Below are 26,605 nucleotides of genomic sequence, written 5' to 3'. Positions count from 1 at the left end.
TCCCATATATACTATTTACAGTGTTATCTAACTTAGTGCTGTCAGCAAGCTCAGGTGTATGGTTCTCTTCCTCCATCTAAGTGTAATACAATTGTAGTGAAAAACTGCAGCCTCAGTACAGACCCCCAGGACACCAATAGTGACATTCTGTCTATTCGAGCACATACCCAGTATCCCCACTCGCTGCCTCCTCCCTCCACCCATTTCCCATCCAGGCCAATAGCTTGCCTCCAATTCTGTATGCTGTCATGTTTGTTAACAATCTTCTATGCAGAACCTTATTGAATGCTTTCTGGAAATCCATATAAATAACATCCATAAACATTCCCTTACCTATCACGTTCCTCAAAAATATTAATAGGTCCCTTCACCACGACTTGCCCTTCACAAATCCCTGCTGGCTCTCTCTTTGATCAGCTCAGATTTGACCAAATGTTCAGTGACTCTGCTTACTGACCACTTGATGGACAAAATTCCATCACACAAGTGAAGAAGTAGCGAGATAAATGAGAGGGGAGATAAAGGGAAAAGTTTTAAATAAACCTTTTAAAAGGTAACATGAAAATAAACCTGGCAAGGCACATTTCAAGGAAAGCTTGAATTCCACATTGGTTATATAAGTGTGAGCTAACTTCGCAAAAATGTGTTTTTTTCTGTCTGTAAAATGTGTTCTTTCTTTGCCTTTGCAAACTATTTTGGAATGGGGCAGTCGTTTTTTTCAGCACATTTTAAGATCTGGAGGATTAATAAGCCATTTCACAGATTGCATAAATATGAAGGAAAGGCACAGATCCAGCAGCAGAAGGTCGATGCACCAACTCTGCCAAATCTCTGACAGTCACAGTCTTTTTCCTCACATTTTAAAGAGAGGAAAATTTGAAGTGAAATAATTTTTTACTATTTTTGTGAGTGTTTTGTTTAAATTAAAAGCCACTTCCAGAAAACACAGCATTGCTCTTGGAGCTGGTCTTATAATTCCAGCTTTCTTAAGGGATGTAAACTCTCTGCACTGGCCATGAATCAATGCTTGATAATGAGCCGTACACTGAAAAGAGTTCCCCCTGTGCAGAGAGAGAAAATCAGAGTTCATATTTCAGGTGGATGAACTTTCAGAGTGTTCTGACCAAGAGCCATCGAACTAAAGCGTTAATCTGTTTCTCTCGGTGATGTAGCCTGAATCTGCTGAGTACTTCCAGCATTTTCTGTTTTTATTTCAGATTTTCAGCATCTGCAGTATTTTGCTTTTGGAATTGAGTTTTTCCTGTGTTCCTGTTTCCATCTTTCTGCTATAGCTCTCTAGTATTGAAATGGGGATGATTTGGGAGCCAGGCTGATATCGTGGCACATTCCGATATCATCTGGACGAGATTTCCTGGCGATGGATTTAACTCCGAGTTTGGCTGGCTGTTTCAGTTTTCCAAGGCTTGGTCCGGCGGTATCACCAATGCCTTGTCTTACTTATACACATAAGAAGTAGAAATTCCCGCCAGCGTTTGCAATGTTAAAGGAATTGTCTGCCTGTCCCCGCCTATCTCCACAGAGAGGCTTGCAGGTTATAAATAGCGGTTCTCTGGGTTGCCGGGTTAGTTCGGAGCTGCAGGGTCCAGACTCCCTCACACACTCCCTCCCTCCCTCCCTCCCCTCGGTGTGAGTCTCCAGCCCCGGCAATGCAGCAACTCAGCTGGCTCTTGATGGCCCCGCTGCTGGCCATGGTGACTGCAGCTCCTCGCTGCCCCAGCGGTTGTCACTGTCTGGGGGATCTGCTTCACGTGGTGTGTGAAAACAGGGGGTTGAAAAAGATCCCAAGAGTTCCCAACAAAGTCCGCCTCCTGAGTCTGCAGCAGAACAATTATCCCATCCTCCCTTCCAGTGGATTCAGCTCCATGAAGAGTCTGGTTTCACTTCACCTTCAGAATTGTCACATTGGAGAGATTTCACCCAATGCTTTCCGTGGACTCAAGAAACTGGTCTATCTCTACCTGTCCAACAATGAGATCAATACCATCAGGCCAGGGGCCTTCCAGGATCTTTCACAATTAACCTACCTCTACCTGGACAACAACAGAATTAGCGAGCTCGCCAAAGGGCTTCTGACACCTTTGAAGAGCTTGTTCCTGTTGCAGCTTAACAACAACAGGATGCACCAGATCAGACCCGGGAGTTTCGCCGGGGCCAAGGAACTGAGATGGCTCCATCTGAGCGGCAATGACATGACCTCCATTCTGCCCGGCGCCCTGGATGATGTAGAGAATTTAGCAACTCTTCACCTGGATAAGAACAAACTGAGTACGTACCCGGCAGCAGCACTCAGCAAACTCAGGGTGGTGGAGGAACTGAAGCTTTCCTTCAACACCATCCGGACCATCCCTGACAACGCATTCCGCTCATTTGGGAGATATGTCGAGCGCCTGTGGCTCAATAACATGGGGCTGGAGAGGGTAAGATTCACTTGCTACCTGGTACAGTGCGAGATCGTTCTGGTTGTATTGACATCCCGTTTGGTCTGCTCAGATTCAGCTCTCAGCTGCCATATCTCAAGCCCAGTTTCTGATTTTACTGACTAATGTCTTCTAATTTGTTTAAAGAAGTGTAGTGAAGCTGCCCTGTCAGGGATTGAGGAGACAAGCCTATCAAATCAATGTTCACTATTTGATTCAGGTAGTGCTGGGGAACGAGACACACAACTGGGAAGTAGTGAAAAGGAAATGTAATAATAGCTGGTTAGCGACAGGATAGGAGATTGTAGACTGAATAATCAAACACTCCAGAGGACTTGTACTCCTAGGGTAGGTCAGGAACTGGCTTTGAGACTACAGGCTTACCTGGCTTTTCTGATTTCATATCTTTAGGTGGCAGGCTGTGTTATCTCTGTGCTGTGTTTTGCAATGCAAACCTTCTCCATTTACATTCATAGTTTGTAGCAGCAACATGGTTTTTGTTCTTGGGATGCAAGCATCTCCAGTAAGGCCAGCATTTATTGCCCATCCCTAGTTGCCCTTGAGAAAGTGGTGGTGAGCTGCCTTCTTGAACCACTGCAGTCCATGTGGTGTAGGTGCACCCACAGTGCTGTTAGGGAGTTCCAGTGAAGGAACGGCAATATATTTCCAAACCAGGATGGTATGTGACTTGGAGGGAAACTTCCAGGTGGTGGGGTTCCCATGCATTGTTGCCCTTGTGCATCTGCCGCCCTTGTCCATCTAGATGGTAGAGGTCGAAGGTTTGGAAGGTGCTGTCGAAGGAGCCTTGGTGAGTTGCCACAGTGCATCTTGTACACTGATGGTACATACTGCTGCCACTGTGTGTCAGTGGTGGAGGGAGTGAATGTTTAAGGTGATGCCAATCAAACAGGCTGCTTTGGTGTCGAGCTTCTTTGGAGCTGCACTCATCCAGGCAAGTGGAGAGTATTCCATCACACTCCTGACTTGGGTCTAGTAGATGGTGGACAGGATTTGGGGAGTCAGGAGGTGAGTTACTTGCTGCAGAATTCCCAGCATCTGACCTGCTCTTGTAGTCACAGTATTTATATGGCTGATCCAGTTAAGTTTCTGGTCAATGGCAACCCCCAGGACGTTGACAGTGGAGGATTCAGCAATGGTAATGTATTTAATGCCAAGGGAAGATGGTTAGATTCTCTTTTGTTGGGGATAGTCATTGCCTGGCACTGGTGTAGCGTGAATGTTGCTTGCCACTTCTCAAACCAAGCCCGAATGTTGTCCATGTCTTGCTGCATGCAGGCTGTTTGAGGAGTTGCAAATGTCATTGGATATTATGCAAATCATCAGCAAATATCCCCCCCATCTGACCTTATGTTGGAGGGAAAGTCATTGATGAAGCAGCTGAAAATGTTTGGACACTACCCTGAGGAACTCCTGCAGTGATGTCCCAGGACTGAGATGATTGACCTCCAACACCCAGAACCATCTTCCTTTGTGCTAGGTTTGACACCAACCAGTGGAGAGTTTTTCCCCTGATTCCCCAGGGGTTTCAGTCTTGTTAGGGCTTCTTGGTGCCACACTTGGTGATATACTTCTTTGATGTCAAGAATAGTCAATCTCACCTCTTTTGTCCCTGATTGAACCAAGGCTGTAATGAGCTCTGGAGTTGAGTGGCCCTGGCAGAAGCCAAACTGAGCGTCAGTGAGCAGGTTATTGCTATGTAAGTGCAACTTGATAGCACTTTTGATGACACCTTGGATCACTTGGTGATGATCGAGAGTAGACTGATGGAGGGGTAATTAACTGGGTTGGATTTTTCCAGCTTTAAGTGGCCAATTTTCTACATTGTCGGATTGATGCCAGTGTTGTAGTCATATTGTAATAGCTTGATTCAGTGCGCAGCTTATTCTGGAGCAAGTCTTCAGCACTACAGCAGGATGTTATCAGGGCCCATTGCCTTTTTGCATCCAGCACCTTCAGTCATTCTTGATATCACGTGGAGTGAATCAAATTGTCTGAAGGCTAACATCGGTGATGTGTGGATCTCAGGAGGAAGCCAACAACTCATCTTCTCTTCTTCAAAATAGTGCCATGGGATCCTTGACATTCATCCAAGAGGGCAAACTGGGAAGTAGCAATCGTGCCCTCAGAACAGCCAATTGACATCCACCAGGCTGGCCACACAGGTTTAACAAAACTGCACAACTGTGAATTGCCAACGTTTTTTTCTCCTAATTTATCATAAATATTTCAAACTAAACAAACAAATATTTCTCCAAAGCCAAAGAAGTACCTTTCAGGAGACTGCATGTGACCCTTTAAACACAAGCCCAGCTCTATGCAGCTTCATAAGTGTCCATTGGGGTCTATAACAAGCTCGCCATTGACTGGTGTGTGCGCCTAAAAGAAAGACAACATTCAGATGTTGTTTCCCCATGCGGAGGTGGAGATGTACTGCCAGGCAGAGTGACAGAGTTTATTTGAAGTATTCTAGGTTTACTAGAGTATGCAAGCATGATTTGCTCTGCGAATGGCATTAACACTGTTCCAGACTACATTCAGACTGAGTTCAGTACACGTACAGAGGCAAAGAACCACTTCTGCTTTTACCTGCCCATTATTTTCCACCCATTTTAGTAAGTGGGCACACAGACAAGTGTAAGAGTAGCAAACTGGGGCTCATGAGTCTGTGGCAGCCTTCCATCTTGTAAGACGTTAGTTTGTGCCATGGTGGTCACCTCTGTGTTAAGCATCATCTGGTGTGACTCAGTGGCCCCACTCTGGCATGGCAGTCTCTGCTGCACTTGAAGACAGTGGGCTGAGAAGGTGTGGGATTCACTGGCCTCTGTTTTCTCTGTGCCCTTTTCTCAGTCAGCTGAGCTTTTTCTGTTCACCTCTTCCAAAGCCCTTCCAAACAGTCAGCCCCCAGAGGCCACAGCTGTCAGCAACCGTCTCCCAGTTATCAGTATCAATGTCTGCCATCTTCATATCTCACTTGCAGGTGTCCTTGTAGAGGAGGTATTGATGCCCAGGAGCTCCTAACCCAGTGGCCAATTCACCATACATAAGGTCTTTGGGCATATGGCCATTGTGGCCAAGCCAGTGCAGAAAGTCATTGGTTTATCAATGAGTGTATGCTGATGGAATTAGCATGCTCCAGGACCTCTGAGTTGGTGACTTTGTCCTGCTAAGAGATGCTGAGGATACGTCTGAGACAATGAAAGTGAAAACTCTACAGCCTTTTCTCCTGCCAAGCAAATGTTGTCCAGGTCTCACCACTGTGGAGGAGTGCGCTGAGGATGTAGGCTCGATAGACTCGAAGTTCTCAGTCTATTATTATTACTATTATTCCAACTCTCTCTTACTGAACCTGGAGATAACAGCGGCAGCTTTTGCGATGAGTGTTAATTTCAGCATCAAGTGACAGATTACTAGTGATTGTAGAGCCTAGATATGTGAAGTTATCAATAACCTCCAGGGTCATATTGTCATTGCTTATAGATGGCAGTATGGCAACAACCTGAACCATGACATTTGTCTTCCTGATGCTGATGCTCAAGCCAAATTCTTTACAGGCTTTAGAGAGTCTGTCTATTTGCAACTGCAGGTGTTCCTCAGTATGGAATGTTAGTGCAGCATTGTCAGAGTAGAGCAACTCTCTGATGAGGATGTGGTGCACCTTTATCTTGGACATCAGGCGGGTAAGGCTGAACAGCTTTCCATCAGTTCTGGTATGTAAGTAGATGCCCTCTGCAGATGACAAATGACAGCAGCAAAGAGAAGAATATGTCAAAGAGTGTTGGTGCCAAAACACAATGCTGTTTGACCCCTCTGCGGATCGCAAAGGATTCCAATGTTAATAGGTGTTTGGTAATACAGGACTTCAGTATTGCAGAAAAAAGACATTTTTTCTTGAAGCTTTTCGTCTTGCACGTATCAAGACAATTCGCAAGAAAATATCAATGTATTTTGGTATTTTCTGCAACTTGCCCTGATGAGTGCAAGATGAAAAGCTTCAACAAAAAATGTCTCTATTTTCAACAATACTCAGATTCCAAAGTTGCCCTGTATAGCTGACCTTACCCATCATGTAGTCACGGGAAGAGGAGAACACATTGCACAGCTTCGGTGGGCAGCAACTCACATTTACCGCTTCTGCTCACATGGTCGAATGCCCTGGTGAGATCAATGAAAGTAATATATAGCGGTCTCCTTTGATCATGGCATTTCTCTTGCAGCTGCCGGAGTGCGAAAATCATGTAAATTATAGATCTTCCAGTTCTGAAACCAAACTGGGATTCGGAATAGATGCATTCTGTTAAGGTCTGCAGTTTGACAAGAACGACATAGGAAAATACTTTTCCCATGATGATCAGCAGAGAGGTGCTTCGATAGTTGTTGCTATCGCTGCGATCATCCTTGCTCTTGTACAGAGTCACAGTCTTTGTATGACATATATCCTGGGGCACTGCTCCCTTCCTCCAGCTGAAACAGAGAAGTTCATGCAAATGTTGCAGGAGGGCCAGTTCCCCATGTTTGATGAGCTCAGGCAGTAAAGCATTAGCACCTGGAGCTTTGTCCATGGCAAGCGAGTCTATAGTTTGGCTGGTCTCCTCCACTGTGGATTCAATATCCAGCTCTGCTATGACAGGCACGCTTTCTATGATATCTAGAGCTTCCTCAGTGACAGTGTTCACCCTTGAAAACAGCACAAGATAGTGTTCTACCTATCTCTTCCACTGTTTATTGCAGTCGGTGATGACCTCCCTGCCTTTTTTCTCAATGGAGTCGTTACCTTTGCTGACGGGCCTTTTTGATCCCTTCATACATATCCTGACATTCCCTGTGTCAAAGGACATCTGGATATTCAGGCAGAGCGGTGGCTAATAATCATCAGCGCACATCAAGCAGTCCGTTGGACTTTACTTTGAGCGGCTGTTAGTGCATTCAGAGTCTTGTCGCTCAGATCTCTCTTGTAATTAATGAGTGCAGACCCCCTGGTTTAAATGACAGGTTCCATCACAGTGATGTTAGCCTCAAACCAGTCAGTATTTTTTCTTGCTTCCCGAATGTTGGGAGCGTGTTATTGTAGATGATCTGTTTTGTTCTGATTCTTTGTGGGAATGCCGGATAGCATCTGTTCAACTGAGCTAATTTTTTGGTTGGTTTTTATCTGGGTCGGTAGTATGACTGATGTTGATACAAGGATGCCATTTCTGCTTTGAATGAAAAAGCTTCAAGGGTTGCATCCTCACCCTAGTGCACAGTATGGAGTTATCGGTATCACAGTCAGCGCCGAGCTACATGTGTTGAGAATGCCTTTCAGAGTCACGCCTGGTGATGATCAGATCCAGCAGGTGCCAATGCCCTGATCTTGGACACCTTGTGGCATGGTTTGTTCTGAAAGGTATTAATTAGACAAAATTCGAGGTAGCAGCAAAGCTCAAGTAGTCTCTGCCTCATTTATCTTTCCCAGGCCATGATAGCTAAGGCAGGAGGGCCATGCCCCAGGTCCATGCCCACTTCTGCATTGAAACCCCCCCATAGGTAAAGATAATCTGATGTAGGGATTTTTCTGATAGCAGTGTCAAGCTCATCATAGAGCTAGTCTTTCACCTCTGTAGTGGAGCATAGATACTCATGAGATTAACTAGCCCTTTTTGAGTTGAGAGGTGGTTGGAGAGAACATGATTTGAACCATTTATGGAGGGTTCTATCGTTGAGGGTAGCAAGTTCCTTACAGCAGAGCCTACGCCTCACTCACTGGTTTCCTCTGAACTCTTCTCCTGCTAGATGTAATGTTTTAATATAATGTGTAATGTTTTTCTTTCAGTGATTCACTCTTGGCGAGCCTGGTCTCTTGTAGTGATGCTATGCCGATGTTCAGCCTTTCAAGTTCCATGTTGATCACAGCTGTCTTGCGCACGTTATCGACCAGCTGCAAGTCATCCATCATTCCTGTGCATATGGTCCTGACCTTCCCACTTGCCAATCCAAGAATTGGCATCTTCTTTCTTTTTGATTTTCTTTGTTTGCCTGGTGCAATGGATCCCGTCCACTTGTTGAGCAGAGACTCCAAGCTCCAAGTACCCATTGAAGCAGATGGACTATGATGTGTCAGCACCTTACTAGTTGGGGGCTGCCCGGCTTCAGTTGGATGGGGCTGGCCAGTGGGACATGATGGTCCCTCCCACCGTCTGGAGCACATAGCATCTGTTGCCTACACCAACTGAGCTGGGCTCATCACTCGTAACTTCTGTCCACTGTGTTGTGTTAATGCTCTGCAGCGGAACTGGACTGTCCTCTCGAGAGCACAAGCCTGGGCAACATTTATGCAGAACCTGGGCTGCCCAAATGTCAGGGTCCTCCTCTCGACCGCCCCAGTTGAGTCCAAAGGAATGCAAAGCACTATGTTTGGCATCAGCTTGCTTGCATGAGTTGTCAAAAGGTGACATATTTAGATGTCAGTCCACCTTTCAACTCCGATCTAGATTTTAGTCAGGGTTTACTCCCTTAGCTTTAAACTCTCCTGAGGGATCCACAAGGCAATCAGCTGGTAAGCTCAGATTGTTATAGTGTGACACTAATAACGCTGAAGTTGTGGGTTCCATCCCAGTACTGGCCAGCTTTGTCTATTCTGACCGAAATTGTAACAAATTTTTATGACAATTTTGTGTCCTACAGGTCGATGTGATGCGTCTAGTGTGTGGTGAAGAGAGTTAGCATACTTTCGGCCTTTGTGTGCTAATTTGCTTTTCATTTACCGCCCATACTGCTGGCTAGCAGCAATGTGAACAAGAGAGCCAAATGTGTAAGTCTGTCCCTGTCAGTACACAGACTCTCCATCCACAAGTCCTCAACTGTGCTTCGTCATGACGACACACAGAAACTGGATCCCTCGCAACCCCAGGCTAAAGCTTCAGAAGAACACAGAGGAGGTTTGGCCCCCAGACATGCATTGTACAGGCCCACTCGCATGTGGATACGTCCTGGCACTCATGAACCAAACTGCCAGCTATGGGCGAATAGCTCCATTCATGAGTCTAGGAATTCAGTTATCCTGCCACTTTTACATCAAAGGAACCTGGTTTCAGGTGTGTTATTTGTTTAAACATAGCAATATGACTCAAGACACCAAACACATTAAAGTTCTGAGCTGTGAGAACACTTCCAGGAATGTCCATCACAATTACTTCAAGCTCACATCAAATGCAATATAACCACAGTCTACAAGAGGGTGACTAACCAACACGGAGTCTTTTGAAGTATTAGCTCCAGAGGTTTGACTATAGAGAACCATTCTGCATCATCTTCAAATGTACAAAACAGAGAAGGGAAGGGAGATCAACTCATCTTTTTCTTAGCGTAGGGTGATAACTTCATTACATTTCAACCAAACCATCAAAATTTACTCCTTCCTCCATTTCTTTTTATTTCACCCTTCTCATTTGTGCTCAGTATTTTTCCCCTGCCTGTAACGCATAAGAATGTAAATGAAAGATAGGTGACGGTTTCCTTCACCATCTTGACTTAGAAATATACTGCCGTTTGTTCATCGTTACTGGGTCAAATCCTGACCCTGTCTGCTTAACAGCACTGTAGGACTATCTTCACCATACAGACTGCAACGGTTCAAGAAGGCAGCACATTGTACCGCTATCTTTTCAAGGATAATTGAGGATGAGAAATAAATGCTGGCATTGGAAGTGACTCACATACCCCGAGAATGAATTTCAAAAATCCTGGTGGTCACATGATACAATGATCATAGAGTTGTTAACTAATTGCAGCAATCAATCTCTGGCAATTGGTCTACAAACAGCTACACATGACATGACTTGAGCTTAGGGAGCCATAGGTTCAAAAGTGTTGCCTCTTTGGGCTGGGGTACCAGTCCGTGGGCTCGTTTCCCTTTGGTAACTTATCCACGTGCCCATTCATCACGTGTGAGCCCAGACAATGAATGCCAGAATGTGGGGAGGACACCAGAGGAAACTCAATCACTTGATGTATACAAAAAGACACACACACATGCTTACTTGCCCTTCTCTAAGCCAATGCACTGAGGCCAATTTTCTAAGAGGTCCCATTCTGCGAGAGATTAGTACGGAATGAGGGATAACCCTGGCCTACCTGGGCTGCAGATTAGTGTTTCTGATCCTGGATTAACGATTCAGAGGTTATAAATTCAAATCCTTTCATGGCTAGTTGGGAAATTGAATTCCGTAAATCTGGCATTTTGTGGGCTGGGATCATGAGCATGAAGCTGTTAGATTGGAGGCAAAACCCAACTGGTTCACTTAGGTCCTTCAGAAAGGGGAACCTGTCACGCCTACCTAGTCTGGCCTTCATGTCTCCAATCCCGCACTACTTGGGTGATTCCTAATGCCCTTTGAAGCGGAGTATGAAATCAGGTAGTTTCCCTCAGTATTGTCGCCCTCTTAGTCCTGACCCTTTGACATTGTGTCACTCCCTTAATATTAATACTTTGAAAGTGTGTCGCTCCCTTAGCACTGACCCTCTGACAGCATGTGCTTCCTTAGTACTGTCCCTCCCATGGTGTGGCGCTGCTTCAGGATTGCTCCTCTGATAGTGCGGCACTCCCTGAACGCTGCTCTGACAGTGCAGCACTCCCTTAGTACAGCTGCTCTGACAGTGCAGCACTGCCTCGGTACTACCCGTATGACAGTGCAGTGCTCCCTCAGTTCTGGCCTTCCAGCAGTGCAACGCTCCCTCAGTACTGACCCTTCGACAGTGCAGCACTCCCTCAGTACTGACCTTCCAACAATGCAGCGCTCCCTCAGTCCTACACTGGAATGTCAGCCTGGATTATGGGCTCAAATTTTTGGATTGAGAATTGAACCAGTGACTCTCTGAATCAGGAGTGAACATGTTACCAACTGACTGTAATTCTCTCTGGTGTTTCTCAAGCTCAGAAGTCCGTAGTCTTTACTTGGTGGCAATTAGAAGCCCAGCTCATTGTTAATTTTGCCTTAACCTCCATATGAATGGCTTAAGGTAACAGTATGCATTACTGATCTGGCAGAAATCAGATATCAGAAATTATCGCAGAATTTTTACTCCGCATAAGGAGGCCATTGGCCCATTGTGTCTGGACCAGATAATTTTATTCCTTGATTTCTTCCTCTTGTTCCAACTGTTTTCCTCCCTTACTCTGGCCTTGTGAGTTTAGGTACCTCCATCCATGACATTAGGTGGGCCACCAGCTCACAGTAACAGCCTGACCCTTACTACAGTAGCTGAGAAAGGGAACTCAGCAGAGTTAGGGTTTGACCCTTCTGCCATTGTAGAGATAGGCCATTGTCAAAACATTTGAATATATGCTATTCGTTGTTAGAATTAGATTTTGCAATCAAGACACATCCTCATGTCCCTCTACCTTGAACAACAACAGCCATCGAAGATGGAGTTCCAGTGGAAATTTCCACTTGTTTAGCTGTGGAGGCAACCATATGTATCCTGTACAAACAGCCAACTGCTGCTATAGTGTCTGTGACTTCACACTGAAGGGCAATTTTTATATCTTTGGTGCGAGAATATAGTCAGTGATCGCAGGCAGCAGTCGCAGCCAAGACTGAAAACAGATGAGAAAATTGTTTTCAGATTTCCAGGTTCAAGTTTTGCCAAACTGAAATTTGAAGACAGAAGAGTTACTGAGGTCCATAGATTAACTCCATATAATCTGAACGTTCTTCCATCTATGAGCATGATAGACCCATGCATATAATTTCATTTTTTCTCATTTGAAGATTCTGGGGACAATTGTACAATTGCTGGTGTTCTCAGGTACCTTGTCAACATGGTCAATTCCAAGTCTAGACAGGGGATATTGGTAGGCGATTTAACTACAGGGAACTCCACAGGAGAACCCTTTCACTCAATATCCACATTTGCCTAAGTAATGGGTCAGAGTTGGAGCCCTGGCTGCTCTTCTCTCTAGCTCAGACGTGGAGATCAATTAGAGGTCAACTACTGGCCTCGTTCAAATCAGCTCAGTCAGCACAGACTGGAGTTAAAGCTGGCAGTCTGCTGACATATGTGGATTAGTACCAGCTCTGAGCTTTCATCAGAACCTCACCTGCATAATTAGTAAATGTCAAAATTAATGCTCATTTAGAAATTGTTGTTCTTTCCTAACTAACATAGCAAGTCAGTTTTCCCTACTCCAACCTCTTTAATGAGTAACCTCATAGTTATGGCCCTGTACTTGTAACCCAGGGATCAAAAAGCATAGAATAATGGAAACTGCCAAATTGTTATAAAAGTTAACTGGCTCACCAATCTTCTTCAGGAGAAAAGCCACCACCCTCCCGCTATCTGGTCTGACCTACAGGTGACTCAATGCCCTGAGAATTAAAAAGGAGTGGGAAATAACTAATTTAAAATCTCCACCTGGTACCATTAGTTACCCTGTCTTCTCCTCCTCTTACTACTAGCACTGAAATGCTGGTAGGCTCAGTGTCACAGTCTAATTGCACTTTAATCAACTGACAGAGGCTGGGATCTCTGCACTTCCACAACCCCCTCAAATCTCTATGGCTGCTAAGTATGCCATCCAGCAAAGAACAAAAACTCAAACCCCTTGGAGGGGATTCTAAATCAAAATCTCTAACCACCAGCTAAACATTGAGGTTTGTCTTTAATAATAATAAATATTACACACTGTGAACATTTGAGAAATTTCATTTAGTTTTGCTTGTGTTTCTATACTGATGATAGTTGTCAGAACTGGTAGCGAACATCACAGTGCTCCATCCTTTTGGTGTCCAATGGGATAGCAGGAATGACATGGCAGAGTCTACTTAGTGAAGACTTACTTCATATTAGGAATTCCTACACTTACTGGCTGTAAGTAAATTCGAATTCTACAATCCATTCAAGAGCTCCTGTTAATGTGATAATTGACTAGATTGAAGCCAGAGAGGACACTGGTGTTCAGTGGTGTTCAGAATAAGGCATCAGGTCATTGTGTCCTGCTTACCTATGGTCCTCAGCTGACTTACTGCTCCATCGGTCTCCGTACCTCCACTCATGGCCTATGGACCAAGTTGGAATTTCCACTCTCAAAGGTGGCAAGGAAGATGGAGTGCTCCCAGAATCTGCAGAGGAGTGAAATGGTCTTATTCAAATTAAATGTCTGAATGGGATTATTGGTCTTTTATTACCTCTCTGTTCCTCTTGTGAATGTCTAGACTTTGCTTGGTATCTGCACAATGTGAGATGGCTGTAATTGGGAGCTCACCATTTGTGGGTAATCAGGCACAAGCCCATGTCCTACCACAGTGTGTTGCAGCTATCTGAGACTGGTCATCAGGCAAAACACTGGTTGGGCCTTCAACAAACTGTTGGTCACCCTGCCATGAATTTTTCTGAATAGCAACCCCCCCAACCGCTACCACCCCCCCCGCCCCACTTATGATTTAGAGTATATAGTGGGTAGATCTTCTTCAGCCATTGCCACCACCTCAGCTTTGGTCTTCCATGACCTTTACTAATCCATGCTGAATCGTATACCATACATTACTGATGCCATTCCCATCACTATCTTTTCACCATCAAACATTACAATACCATCTGACCAATTCCTCATCACTTCAGCATTAATCATTCCATCAATCGGGCAATGACTGTTCTCTATTAGTAGTTAAACTGAAAGCTTGCAAAAGTGAGTGGAGTAGGCAGATTGCCATTTCTCTGGGGATAGCAGCAGTTTGAGACTTTAAACCATTTGATCGGTTTGTTGAATTTGAAACTATTTAATACAAGATACACATTTTAGAAAAAACTGTGGAATTAAACTAGGTCTAGCTAAACTGTTGTGTTTAGTTTTCAGATGGAGCATTCAGTGGTGTCACCGCCCTCTCAGCCCTCCATCTGGATGACAACAAATTGGAGACTCTACCTTCAAGCCTCATCCTGACCAAAATGAGGAACATGACTCTCTCCAATAATCGCTGGCATTGCACCTGCTCACTTGCTGCAGTGCGAAGGTACAGTATTTACTGAGTCCAGCTCCAAATCCTGCCTCTCTTTATTTAATATAGAACTGTCCACAATACAGGATTGAAGGTGACCAGGTGGTAATTATTGTTTCTCATAGATACCTACTTTCTCTAAGAAGCTTTATTTAATTTTAGCCTATATTTAATCTGATCATCAACCTCCCTACTTAATACCACTTTATCACCCAAGAATTTGGGCTCTTCATTGTCTCAGACTCTCTATGTCATCTGACCCATGGTTCCTCCCATTTAAGTCCCTAATTAAGCCTCAGTTTGTAGAAACATAGTAGACCAGTTTGCAAACTTCTAAATGGTCAAGGCTCCAATTTTCAATCAAATGAGCCTGAGCTCAAAGTTGGAACAATAAATGTTGCAACCATTCTAGGATTCTATGATTCTACAAGGCTTCACCATTCACACTCTCCGCTCTGCCAACTCCCATATCTCTCCGGCAACTGCCACTCTTCCAGTCCACTGCAGAGTGCTACCATTTCAGCTTTGATTTTACATTTGTTTTGCCTTGACTATCCATCACCTCAGTGTCCTACTCATAATAATTACCTTCATGTAACACCGTTGTGATTATGGAATATGTTGACTACGCCAAGCTGAAACTTGTGGAAATGTTTGAGCTTAAAAAGGAGAGGGGTTCTTAAAATGCACCCAAGACATTTTACATGTCTGGTAGGAAGGATGCATCATTAGATCTGATTCAGCATAATAAAGCAAGCCAACTAATGCAATACTTGGGAAATTGGTCCCAGAACCTAATTATGTTCACACTGAAACTACAAAAGAGGTGTGAAAGAGAAAGTTTAAAATGAGCTAATTTCAGTGGGATGAAGGGAATATAGCCCCAGTCGATGCATTGGAAAAACATTGTCTTTGACATATCAAATGTAGACTTTGATCAGTTGGTAGCACACACGTCTCTGAGTTAGAAGGTCAGGGTTTCAGGTTCCACTCCAGAACTTCACACAATCTAGACTGACATTCCAGTGTAGTACTGAAGGAGTGTTGCACTGTTGAAAGTGTTATCTGTCAGATGAGATGCTAAACCAAGGAGCTGTCGTCCTCTTAGGTGGATATGGAAGATTCCAAGGCACTATTTTGAAGAAGAGCATGGGATTTTCATTGGTATTCTGGCCAATGTTTATCTGTTAACCCATATTATTGATAAACTCATTGATCATTATCTTGTACTATTTGTGGAAACTTACTGTGCACATTGACTGCTATGTTTGCCTACAAAACAACAGTTATCACAAAAGTACTTCATTCAGAAGGCAATGGATAAGGTGGCTCTAAAAAAATGAAGGCATGAGGAACTACAGACCTGATAGCCTGATATCAGGAGTAGGGAAAATACTAGAATCTATTATAAAGGATGCGCTAATTGGACACTTAGAAAATACTGATCTGATTGGGCAGAGTCAACATGGACTTATTTGCTGGAGTTTTTTTGAGGATGTTACTAGCAGCACAGATAAGGGGGAACCAGTGGATGTAGTGTAATTGGATTTTTGGAAGGCTTTTGATAAGGTCCCACCCAGGTTAGCAAACAAATTTAGAGCATATGGGATTGGTGGTAATATAATGGCAAGTATTAATGATTGGCTAACAGACAGAAAACAGAGATCAGGAATAAACAGGTCATTCTCAGGTTGGCAGGCTGAGACCAGTTGGTTACTGCAAGGATCAATATTTAGACCCCAGTTGTTCACAATCTATATCAATAAATTGAATGTGGGGACAAAATGTAAAATTTCCAAGTTTGGAAGCAAATGGGTGTATTAGTGAGAGGCAGCATGGTTTTGTGAAGGGGAGGTTATGTCTCACTAACTTGATCGAGTTTTTCGAGGAAGTGACAAAGATGATCGACGATGGAAGGGCAGTGGATGTTATATACATAGATTTCAGTAAGGCCTTTGACAAGGTCCCTCATGGCAGACTGGTACAGAAGGTAAAGTCGCACGGGATCAGAGGTGAGCTGGCAAGATGGATACAGAATTGGCTTGGTCATAGAAGACAGAGGGTAGCAGTGGAAGGGTGCTTTTCTGAATGGAGAGCTGTGACTAGTGGAGTTCCACAGGGATCAGTGCTGGGACCTTTGCTGTTTGTAGTATACATAAATCATTTGGAGGAAAATGTAACTGGGCTAATTAGTAAGTTTGCAGACGATACTAAGGTTGGAGGATTTGCAGATAGTGAAGAGGATTGTCAAAGGATATAACAGGATATAGATCGGTTGGAGACTTGGGCGGAGAAATGGTAAATGGAGTTTAATCCAGACAAATGCGAGTTAATGCATTTTGGAAAGTCTAATACAGGCAGGAATTATACAGTAAATGGCAGAACCCTTAAGTGCATCGACGGGCAGAGGGATCTGGGTGTACAGGTCCACAGGTCACTGAAAGTGGCAACGCAGGTGGATAAGGTGGTCAGGAAGGCAGGGGTATTGAGTATAAAAGCAGGGAAGTCATGCTGCAGCTGTATAAACCTTGGTTAGGCCACACTTGGAATATTGCGTGCAATTCTGGTCACTACATTACCAGAAGGATATGGAGGCGTTGGAGAGGGTGCAGAGGAGGTTTACCAGGATGCTGCCTGGTCTGGAGGTTATTAGCTATGAGGAGAGGTTGGAGAAACTCGGATTGTTCTCACTAGAGCAACCGAGATTGAGGGGCGACTTGATATAAGTTTACAAAATTATGAGTGGCATGGACAGAGTAGATAGTCAGAAGCTTTTTCCCAGGGTGGAAGAGTCAATTACTAGGGGACATAGATTTAAGGTGAGAGGAGAAAACTTTAGAGGAGATGTGCGGGGCAAGTTTTTTACACAGAGGGTAATGAGTGTCTGGAATTCGCTGCCAGAGGAGGTGGTGGAAGCAGGTACGATAGTGGTGTTTAAGAGGCAGCTTGACAAATACATGAATAGGATGGGAATAGAGGGATACGGACCCCGGAAGTGCAAAATGTTTTAGTTGACAGGCAATATGATCGGCGCAGGCTTGGAGGGCCGAAGGGCCTGTTCCTGTGCTGTACTTTTCTTTGTTCTTTGTGGATGATACAAAATTATGTAGGAATATTTTGTGAGAATGATGTAAAGAGGCTCCAAGGGGATTTGGACAGACTTAGTGAGTAGGCAAGAACATGGCAGATGGGATTTAATGTAGATAAGTGTGAGATTACCCACTTTGGTAAGAGGAACGGTGGTGCAGAGTATTTCTTAAATGGTGAAGGATTGGGAAGTGTTAATGTCCAAAGAGACCTGGGTGTTCCTGTTCATGAGCCACTGGAAGCTAACATGCAGGTGTAGCAAACAATTAGGAAAGCAAATGGTATCTTGGCCTTTATTGCAAGAAGATTTGAGTACAGAAGTAAAGATGTCTTGCTTCAATTGTATAGAACCTTGGTGAGACCACATGTGGAGCATTGTGTACAGCTTTGGTCCCCTTAACGAGGGAAGGATGTACTTGCGATAGAGACTCATAGAGTTCACCAGACTGATTCCTGGGATGGCAGGATTGTCCTGTGAAGAAAGACTGCGGAGACTGGGCCTGTATTCACTAGTGTTTAGGTGAAAGGTGAATTTATTGAAACTTACAAAATTCTTAAGAGGCTAGACAGGGAGATACAGAAAGGATGTTTCCCACATCTGTGGGGTCTAGAACCAAGGGACAAGGAGCAAGCCAATTAGGACTCAAATGAGGAGGAATTTCTTCACTCAGAGGGTAGTGAATCTTTGGAATCCTCTACCCAAGAGGGTTGTGGAAGCTTAGTCATTGAGTATGTTCAAGACAGAGATCAATAGTTTTTTAGATACTAATGACACCAGGGGATATGGGGATAGTGGGGGAAAATGACATTGAGGTAGATAATCGTCCATGATCTAGTTTGATGCCGCAGCAGGCTCGAGGGGCCGAATGGCCTACTCCTGCTCCTTTTTTAAAAATTAATTTACAGGATGGGGGCATCGCTAGCTAGGCCAGCATTTATTGCCCAACCTTAATTGCCCTTGAGAAGGTTGTGGTGAGCTGCTTTCTTGAACCGCTGCAGTCCATGTGGTGTAAGTACCCACAGTGCTGTTAGGGACGGAGCTGTAGGATTTTGAGCCAATGACAGTGAAGGAACGGCGATATATTTCAAAGTCAGGATGGTGAGTGACTTGAAGGGGAACTTCCAAATGGTGGTGTTCCCATCTACCTGCTGCTCTTGTCCTTCTAGATGGTAGTGGTCGTGGGTTTGGAAGGTGCTGTCTAAGAAGCCTTGGGGAGTTTCTGCGGTGCAGCTTGTAAATGGTACACACTGCTGTCACTGTGCGTCGGCGGTAGAGGGAGTGAGCATTTGTGGAATAGGTGCCAATTAATCAGGCTGCTTTGTCCTGGATGGTGTTGAGCTTCTTGAGTGTTGTTGGAGCTGCACTTAGCCAGGCAAGTGAAGTGTATTCCATCACACTCCTGACTTGTGTCTTGTAGATGGTGGACACACTTTGGGGAGTCAGGGGGTGAGTTACTCGCCACAGGATTCCTAACCTCTGACCAGCTCTTGTAGCCACAGTATTTACATGACTAGTCCAGTTCAATTTCTGGTCAATGGTTACCCCCAGGATGTTGATAGTGGGGATTCAGCGATGGTAATGCCATTGAATGTCAAGGGGCTATGGTTAGATTGTCTCTTGTTGGAGATGGTCATTGCCTGGCACTTGTGTGGCATGAATGTTACTTGCCACCTGTCAGCCCAAGCCTGAATATTGTCCAGGTCTTGCTGCATTTGAACATGGGCTGCTTCAGTGTCTGAGGAGTCGTGAATGGTGCTGAACATTGTGCAATCATCAGCTAACATCGCCACTTCTGACCTTATGATGGAAGGAAGGTCATTGATGAAGCAGCTGAAGATGGTTGGGTCTATTTTCCTATATTGAAGAAAATATAGTCACTGGATATAAATATGACCTGGGCACTGAAAGCAAAGGGTCAGCAAGTTCCTGAGATTGTAAGATGTGGGTGGTGGTGGGTTGTTTCTTTTTATAATAGAAAACCTGGACATATGCACAAGAGGACTGATGCTGAAGTTTCCTAATGAAACCAATGTAGGGGGCATAGCAAACTGTGAGGAAGATACAGGAATATGCAGGTGGACACAGGAAGGTCAGTGGAATGGGAAGCTATGTTGCAGATGCAGCTTTAGTGAAAATACTTAATTTTGAGGGGAAAGAACAAAGTAAAATGAGGAACAGAGGGATATCGGTGTTTGTCTTTACAAAGTAAGAGTGCAGATTGCAAAGGCTATAAAAGGGGAGAGAGTTTCTGAATTTCATGCATGGGTCACTGAATATAAAGGAAGGAAGTAAAAGGAAGGAAATGATGCTTTAATACAAAACATTGGTTAGGCACAGTTAGGAGTACGGCATGTGACTCTGGAAATGTCGTTGTGAGAAAGGTGCAGCAGACATTGCGACAGTGATACAGGGTTGGTAGCTTATGTAGATTCAAAGAATTGAAGCTTTTTCAATGGTACAGAAGAGGTTAGAGGAAGATCAAATAGAAGTTTTCAAAATTCCGAATGGTTTCAAAAGGGTAAGTAGCGAAGGGTTATTCCTATGGGTTGGTGAATTGGAAACAAGGGGATAGAATGAGGATTATCACATGAAGAATGAAGAGGGAAGTTAGAAATGTTTTCACACAGAGGATTATTACAACAGGAAATGTTTCACTCCAAGGAGACAATAGAGACAGGAAAAATAGCACCATTTAAAAGATTTTGGATAGATACTTGAACAGACAGGGAAATGTGGTTCGAGTAAAGTGCTCCAGTGGAAGAGCTAGTATGGGTACTGGCATACTGGATTGAATTACCTCCTTTTATCCTGCAATTTCTACAACTTTATGTTCTGTTACTTCACACAGACACCTCTTTCATTATGTGTGTTAATACATATAGATCTGTACCTTAATGCTATTAATTACCCGTCAGCTATAGCTTCATTCATACACTACGATCTGCCTGGACACCCTTATTCGTCTTTGTTTAGACCACTGTCCTTTTATAAAAGAACAAGTCAGGGATAATGAATTGCTCTTCCCTGTTCCCTATGTACAGATGGATGGACACCAGCAGGAATCGTCCAGATGGAGTCTGTGCTTCTCCAACCCAGTACCATGGTCAGCAGATCCGGGAAACCTCTGCCTTCAGAACTTGCCCAAGACGTGCAAAGCGTAATAGGAAGAACGCACTCTGAGCAGGTACATGAGGGACTGGGTCAACAGAAAGAACACACTTTGAGCAGGTACACAATGGACTGGGTAAACAGAAAGCACACACTCTGAGCAGGTACACGAGGGACTGGGTCAACAGAAAGAACACACTCTGAGCAGGTACACAAGGGACTGGGTCAACAGAAAGAACAGACTCTGAGCAGGTACGCAAGGGACTGGGTCAACATCAATAGAATGGATGCTTTGTAACTGAACTATATGGGAAGGCTCAGCATTGACTCCACATTCATTTTGAGTTAGTCAATCTCTGGTGGGGTGGCGGAAGTGATGCTGTAACCGGAGATGGAAAATTAGCTGGAGGTCCGGCTAGGGTCAACACCCAATGGCCCCTGCTTGGAAAGTGCAGGTATGACATCAGAGGGAAGTAGTGTCCTCTTGTGTGTCAGCCATGGCAATCTTGCCTCTGAATCAGAGGGTTGTGAGTTAATTCCCATTCCAGGACTTGAGCACAACAATCCAAGCTGTCTCTCCTGTGCAAAACTGAGGGAGTCTCTCAGATGAGATATCAAATTGAGGTCCTAAGTGGTGGATGTGAAAGATCCCATGGCCCTATTTCAGAGAAGAAGAAGAGGGGAGTTATCCCTAGTGTCCTGATTAATATTTATCCCTCAACCAATATCACAACACTGTTTGTGGGAGGTTGTTGTGCACAAATTTGCTGCTGCATTTCCTAGATTACAACAATAATTGCATTTCAAAAGTACTTACTTAGCTATTTAGCATCATGGGCCATCTGGTGGTCATGAAAACAGCTATATAAATGCAGGTCTTTTTTTTCAAAAAGTCAGGAGAGGTGGGAGTGCTTATTCCAAACTGCTTTAGGTAAGAGAGGAGAAATAGTGAGCCGCCTGTTCCTGTATTTGCAATCTTGCATTTCTGTTGCACTGAGCTCTAGCTACAGGGTACAGAAGAGGTAAACCTGTGCCTGGCTGGAGATTGGACCAGCCTGGCTAGAGATTTGGACCAGCCTGGGTAGGGAATGGGGTCAACCTAGGTGGGGACTGGGTCAGCCTGGCTGGGGACTGGGTCAGCCTAACCTGTCATGTTCTCAACAGCCAAAAGCTTGCTAAACCTGACCATCTGGGCTGATACACCAAGTATTATCAGCTGGGTGAGGTTCTGGTGGGTTGTTGTGGCCTGAGGAAGCTGTACCTACAGCACCGTCAGCAACTTAACTCGTATTCCCTTAAGTTTAGAAGATTGAAGGGTAATCTGGAAAAAGTATTTAAGATGATAAAAGAAATTGATAGGATAGATAAAAATATATTATTTTCTTTGTGGGGGTGCAATTCCAGGCAAGGGGGCATAACCTTAGCAAGAGAGGTGAGCCATTCAGGAATGAAATCAGAAAGCACATCTTCACACAAAGGGTAGCGGAAATTTGGAACTCTCTCCTCCAAAAGCCTGTAGATGCTGAGAGGGGGCAATTGGGGCAATCAAGACAGAGATCAATAATTTTTTATTGGGTCAGGGTAGCGAGGGATATGGAACAAAGATGAGTAAACAAGCTTAAGTTACAGACCATCCGTGATCTAATTGAATGGTAGATCAGGCTTGAGGGGATGAATGGCCTACTGCTGTTTCTTTATGAGGGTAAAAGTGGCACTAAGGTGGGGTGATTGAGAGCTCGTCCTCCAGGCCTTAACTCTCTGACAAGCTTTGTTTGTCCAGTAGGTGATGGGAATGTCCGTCCTGGAGACTGACTCCTCGTTTGACAATGCCAACTGCTGACTCCTCACAGCCACTTCCCGCGCACACAGAAGGAATTTCTCAGTCACTCTCCACAGCAATCGTGAATCAGCTACAAATTCCTCATAGCTTTGAAGAGCACGTAATGGAAAGCAGCTTCAGCGCAGCGATACCTCTTCACAGTCCAAGTGTGTGCACTCAAAAATCTCAGCGCTTAAAAACAGCAAAGGAAATCGAGTAGTTTAAACAAAAAAGGGGCAAACATGCTTCTAACTAGAAGCATCTCTTCAAGTAGATGTACACAGGCTTTGTCAAGATTACTGTATTAATATATATATATATTCACATATATATTTATGTACTCATATAGGACATTTCTTGGGACCTAGATACTCTGTTGGATGCTCTTCCTTCCTTCCATCCCTCACCCCCTTGCTGTGCCAGTTCAATCTACACCCTATTCCTCCATAGAAGTATCTGTTTGGAAAGGCACAGGTGCTTTGGGCCCAGTGGCTCTTATGATTCCAAAACTTAGTCTGACAAATACATTCAATTGCCTCTTGAAACTATGTCAAATTGTCTGCTTCCAGTGCCTGTTCTTCCAAATTATTCGGCAAATTACTGTCTGGGGTGAGATAGATTTGCCTCACTTCCCCTTCATTCCCATTCCCATTCCCAATCCTCGAGTTTTTAACTTGCATATGATCTCCTCTTATTAGCTGGTACCCAATTGATATTAGATTCAGTGTGGGTCCATGGTATTTTTAAAGATACAAAATATAATGGGTTAGGAAGCAAAGGTTTTTGAGTTGTCTGCACTAATGCACCACCAATGTTGCAACATTATATTTACCCCCAAAGTAGGGTACGGGGAAGGGATGCACTCTGGGTGAAGCATTTGTGCACCTGGCTCCTCTTGCCTGTCCTGTAAAAGAGTCTTATATGAAATGAGTTTGGACAGTATACAAGACTCACTGCACAAAACTGTCCTTAGTTGGCAATGTCACTCAGATAAGCCTAGGGAGACTGGCCAGTGTTGGAAATGGAAATGTTTACTCTGCATTAAAGCCAGATGGAGTCATAACTTGATCCTAACACTGGGATTCATTACTCAGTATGAAAGTCCCTCATCCTGATAATCACAAAGTCCATCATTGTATTTCTTTAATATTCTTCTTTATGGAGTGGCATACTTATCAGGTAGCTTGGTGGGGAATAGGAGATTAGTGCAACTGTGCATTGCAGGGCAGGATCTAGAGTGCTCACCAATCAATCTAATCAGAAGCCCACAGCAAGTCACAATCAAGTCTGGTCAAAATGCACCTACTCCAAGTGACTAAATGTGAAGTTCTCAAATGTCCATCCTCATGCCTGTCTGGTTTGCACAGGTTGATTCAAGAACCTCTGTATCCCTAGTGATGGACCTAAGGGCTTTTTTCTGTGCTGTAGACCTCTATGACTCTGTGACTTTTATAATAAGGAGAGGAAGCCCTGGCCAGATTTCCAACATTGTGCTGAAAGGGTTTGAGATTTCAGGATGACCGGAACTGTCAATCTCTCCTCTTCAGAGAGATCAATGAGCCTGTACCTGTGAGGGAGACCAGACACAAGGAGTTAACAGAACATTGTAACCAACATCTTTAAACAACTCGAAGTCCCGGTACACTGACTGGACAATCCTAATGTATCTGCAGGTTTAAAACTTAATGAATTAATTTCAACAGTTTATTTAGCATATTCATGGCCACATCACAATTTGTGAGCTCACTCTTTGAATTTACGTTAAAGAAATGACAGTGAGCATGGTGGGCTAGGTCCTCACTGCATTGCTAGGCAATGTACAGTATCATGTCCAACCTATAGTCTTTGGCATCCAGTAATCCAGCCTTTGGAGCTCAGGCATTTTTATATTTCTTATTGGATGATGCGTCCTGTTTGGAATTTGTATTTTGGGAGACTTGGAAAGAGTTGTTGCCTCATTGCGGATAGATCCTAAATCAACACATGGACAGCAACTTATGATGACTTCAAATTAACAAGAAGAGATTTATACACCTGGTTCTGCAGGGTCGGTGTACAGACCTATAGGAGGATGTACTGATCCCAGTCTATTACATTCAGCATTACTTCAGTTGTCTTCTCGATAGCAGACTCTCCAAAAGTCCCATTTATGAATCTCAGGTGCCCCATTTCACCTTTCCCCTTGTCCATTGGATTTCAGTCTGATGGGCCCTGCACCTAGGCAAGTTTGCATGAGCTCAAAGGAAAAAAAATGCAAGATAACAGAGAAACAGAGGAAAGCCCTAAGTTGTTTCTGTGTCTTCAAAGTGAAAGGAAAAGTATGCCATCCTAAACATACAACAGCACCTTCCAAACCCATCATGACCATCACCTGAAAGAATAAGGGCAGCAGACACATTCGAACACCACCATATGCAAGTTCCCCTCCAAGCCACACGCCATTCTGACTTGGAAATATATCGCCGTTCTTTCACTGTCACTGGGTCAAAATCCTGGAACTCCCTCCCTACCAACACTGTGGGTGTGCCTACATCACATGGACTGCAGTAGTTCAAGGATGGCTCACCACCACCTTTAAATGCAGTTAGGGAAGGGCAAAGAATGTTTGCTTTGCTAACAATGCTCACATCCCAGGAATGAAGACAAAATATGACAACAGGGCAATTGATTGAGCAGCTACGGCAGCAACATCAGAGATGGCAACACTGAACACCAATACACCACCTCCAGTTTTATTTCATACAAATCCTTCAGTTGAGATAGTTCAAAATCTACATTGTAACATAAAGATGGACTAAACCTGTCCCAGTTAACTCTGATATTGCTACTCTCTTACCTAGCTCAGAGGCATCCTGGAGAAAGAAATTCCAGGCCAAGTTCATGAGCACACAGAACCTTCAATTAGCTCACTACCAGACAGAGCACCCTCTCCTCTGCAACAACAATTGAGAAGATTCACAATAGAAACCCTCGTTGGTGAGGGAAGTACCATGGAGAAGCAGAGCAATTACCATCTCATGGCGTGTCGCTTGCTGCGAGGGGTTGCTGCAATATTTTATCTTCATGCTGAAACCATTGTATATAAAAGGTTAGTAGAACCTTAGTGCAGGTCACTCTTTACAAAGCCCAAGAGAGATTACGGGCCTTAAAAGGATGTCTCGGGAATAATTTCTGCTGCCAAGCTGACATTCTCATCTCCAGTAAGTGTGAATTGCTGAGCAACTCTTCTGCACTTTACTTGCTGCAAGTCTATCAATAAAAACATATTTTTAATATCACTCAAAGGGAAACTTCTCATATTTTACTTTTCAATAACTTCCTCACACTCCCTGTCTTGAAGGAGTTAAGTCCCACTGGGATACCATGTACACCAGTAACTGACTGACCATTTTTCATGAGATAAGCTGAGATGAGAGGCAAGTTTTGGTTGTCTAAATGACCAGCTTGGGGAGGGAGGGAGAAGAGAAGTTAAGGGAAATGAGTGTCACAATCCAGTCCTAACCTCACCTGTTGCCCACAACTTTTAGCAATGGTCAATGACCAAAAGCCTGCCTTGATCTTGCCCTTCCCCAGCTCAGGGGCAACAGAGCAAATTGTAACCATCCACACTGTTGCCCTGGCTCTGACTGGTTACCTCAGTGAGAAGATTCCATTACCAAACAAGCTCTTGAAGTGGCTTTGAGGCAGCTTAATGCAACAGGCTTGGTTTAGATTTAGATGAAGGTTTAGTTTTGGTCATTTCCAAGTCTACATTTTGCCCAAAGGAAGTAGAAAAGTAAGCCCAGCAGCCCACAGCTCAATCCTGGGATGAACGGGTCAGTGTGTGATACTTAGCCGTGCAGGGCAGTGGGTCCTCATTGTTTACAGTGAGTTATCTAGCAACAAAGCATTTCCCAAGTCATTGTTAATATTTCAGCCTAAATAAATATGACAAAACACATCAATCAATTGGAAGTCTTGCATTGTTGCACATTTGTTATCACGCTTGCTTTCTATTATCACAGCTTTGCCACATTTTCCCATACACAGGATCACTTTGAGACATTACAAATCAAGGTTTCAACTGTTGTAAGATTGTCTGGTGTCTCAGTAAGAGGTCGAGAGGTTTGTGTGGTTGAACATAAACCATTTATTGTTAACACACAGGTATAGCCCTAAC

At 44.1% G+C, this 26,605-nt stretch overlaps 2 protein-coding genes across 3 annotated transcripts in view; one reads left to right on the top strand and one right to left on the bottom strand.

Moving 5' to 3' along the window:
- The window catches only part of acsf2 (acyl-CoA synthetase family member 2), a 267,757-nt gene that overhangs the window by 81,882 nt on the left and 159,270 nt on the right, over positions 1-26,605 (bottom strand). The gene's annotated exons all lie outside the window — the stretch shown is intronic.
- chad (chondroadherin) lies at positions 1,253-25,724 on the top strand. 2 transcript variants are annotated; one of them, XM_078570866.1, is made up of 4 exons: positions 1,253-2,438; positions 14,283-14,446; positions 20,561-20,703; positions 22,411-25,724. In XM_078570866.1, the coding sequence occupies exons 1-3, from the start codon at positions 1,668-1,670 to the stop codon at positions 20,697-20,699; spliced, it is 1,074 nt and encodes a 357-aa protein (XP_078426992.1). In that variant the 5' UTR covers positions 1,253-1,667; the 3' UTR covers positions 20,700-20,703; positions 22,411-25,724. The 2 variants fall into 2 exon arrangements, with proteins under 2 accessions (XP_078426992.1, XP_078426993.1); XM_078570867.1 differs by having other exon boundaries at positions 22,408-25,724.

This window comes from Cetorhinus maximus, chromosome 24 (genome assembly GCF_964194155.1).
Source record: "Cetorhinus maximus chromosome 24, sCetMax3.hap1.1, whole genome shotgun sequence".
In the NCBI taxonomy this organism is placed as follows: domain Eukaryota; kingdom Metazoa; phylum Chordata; class Chondrichthyes; order Lamniformes; family Cetorhinidae; genus Cetorhinus; species Cetorhinus maximus.
This window is presented reverse-complemented; position numbering and strand designations above follow the sequence as displayed.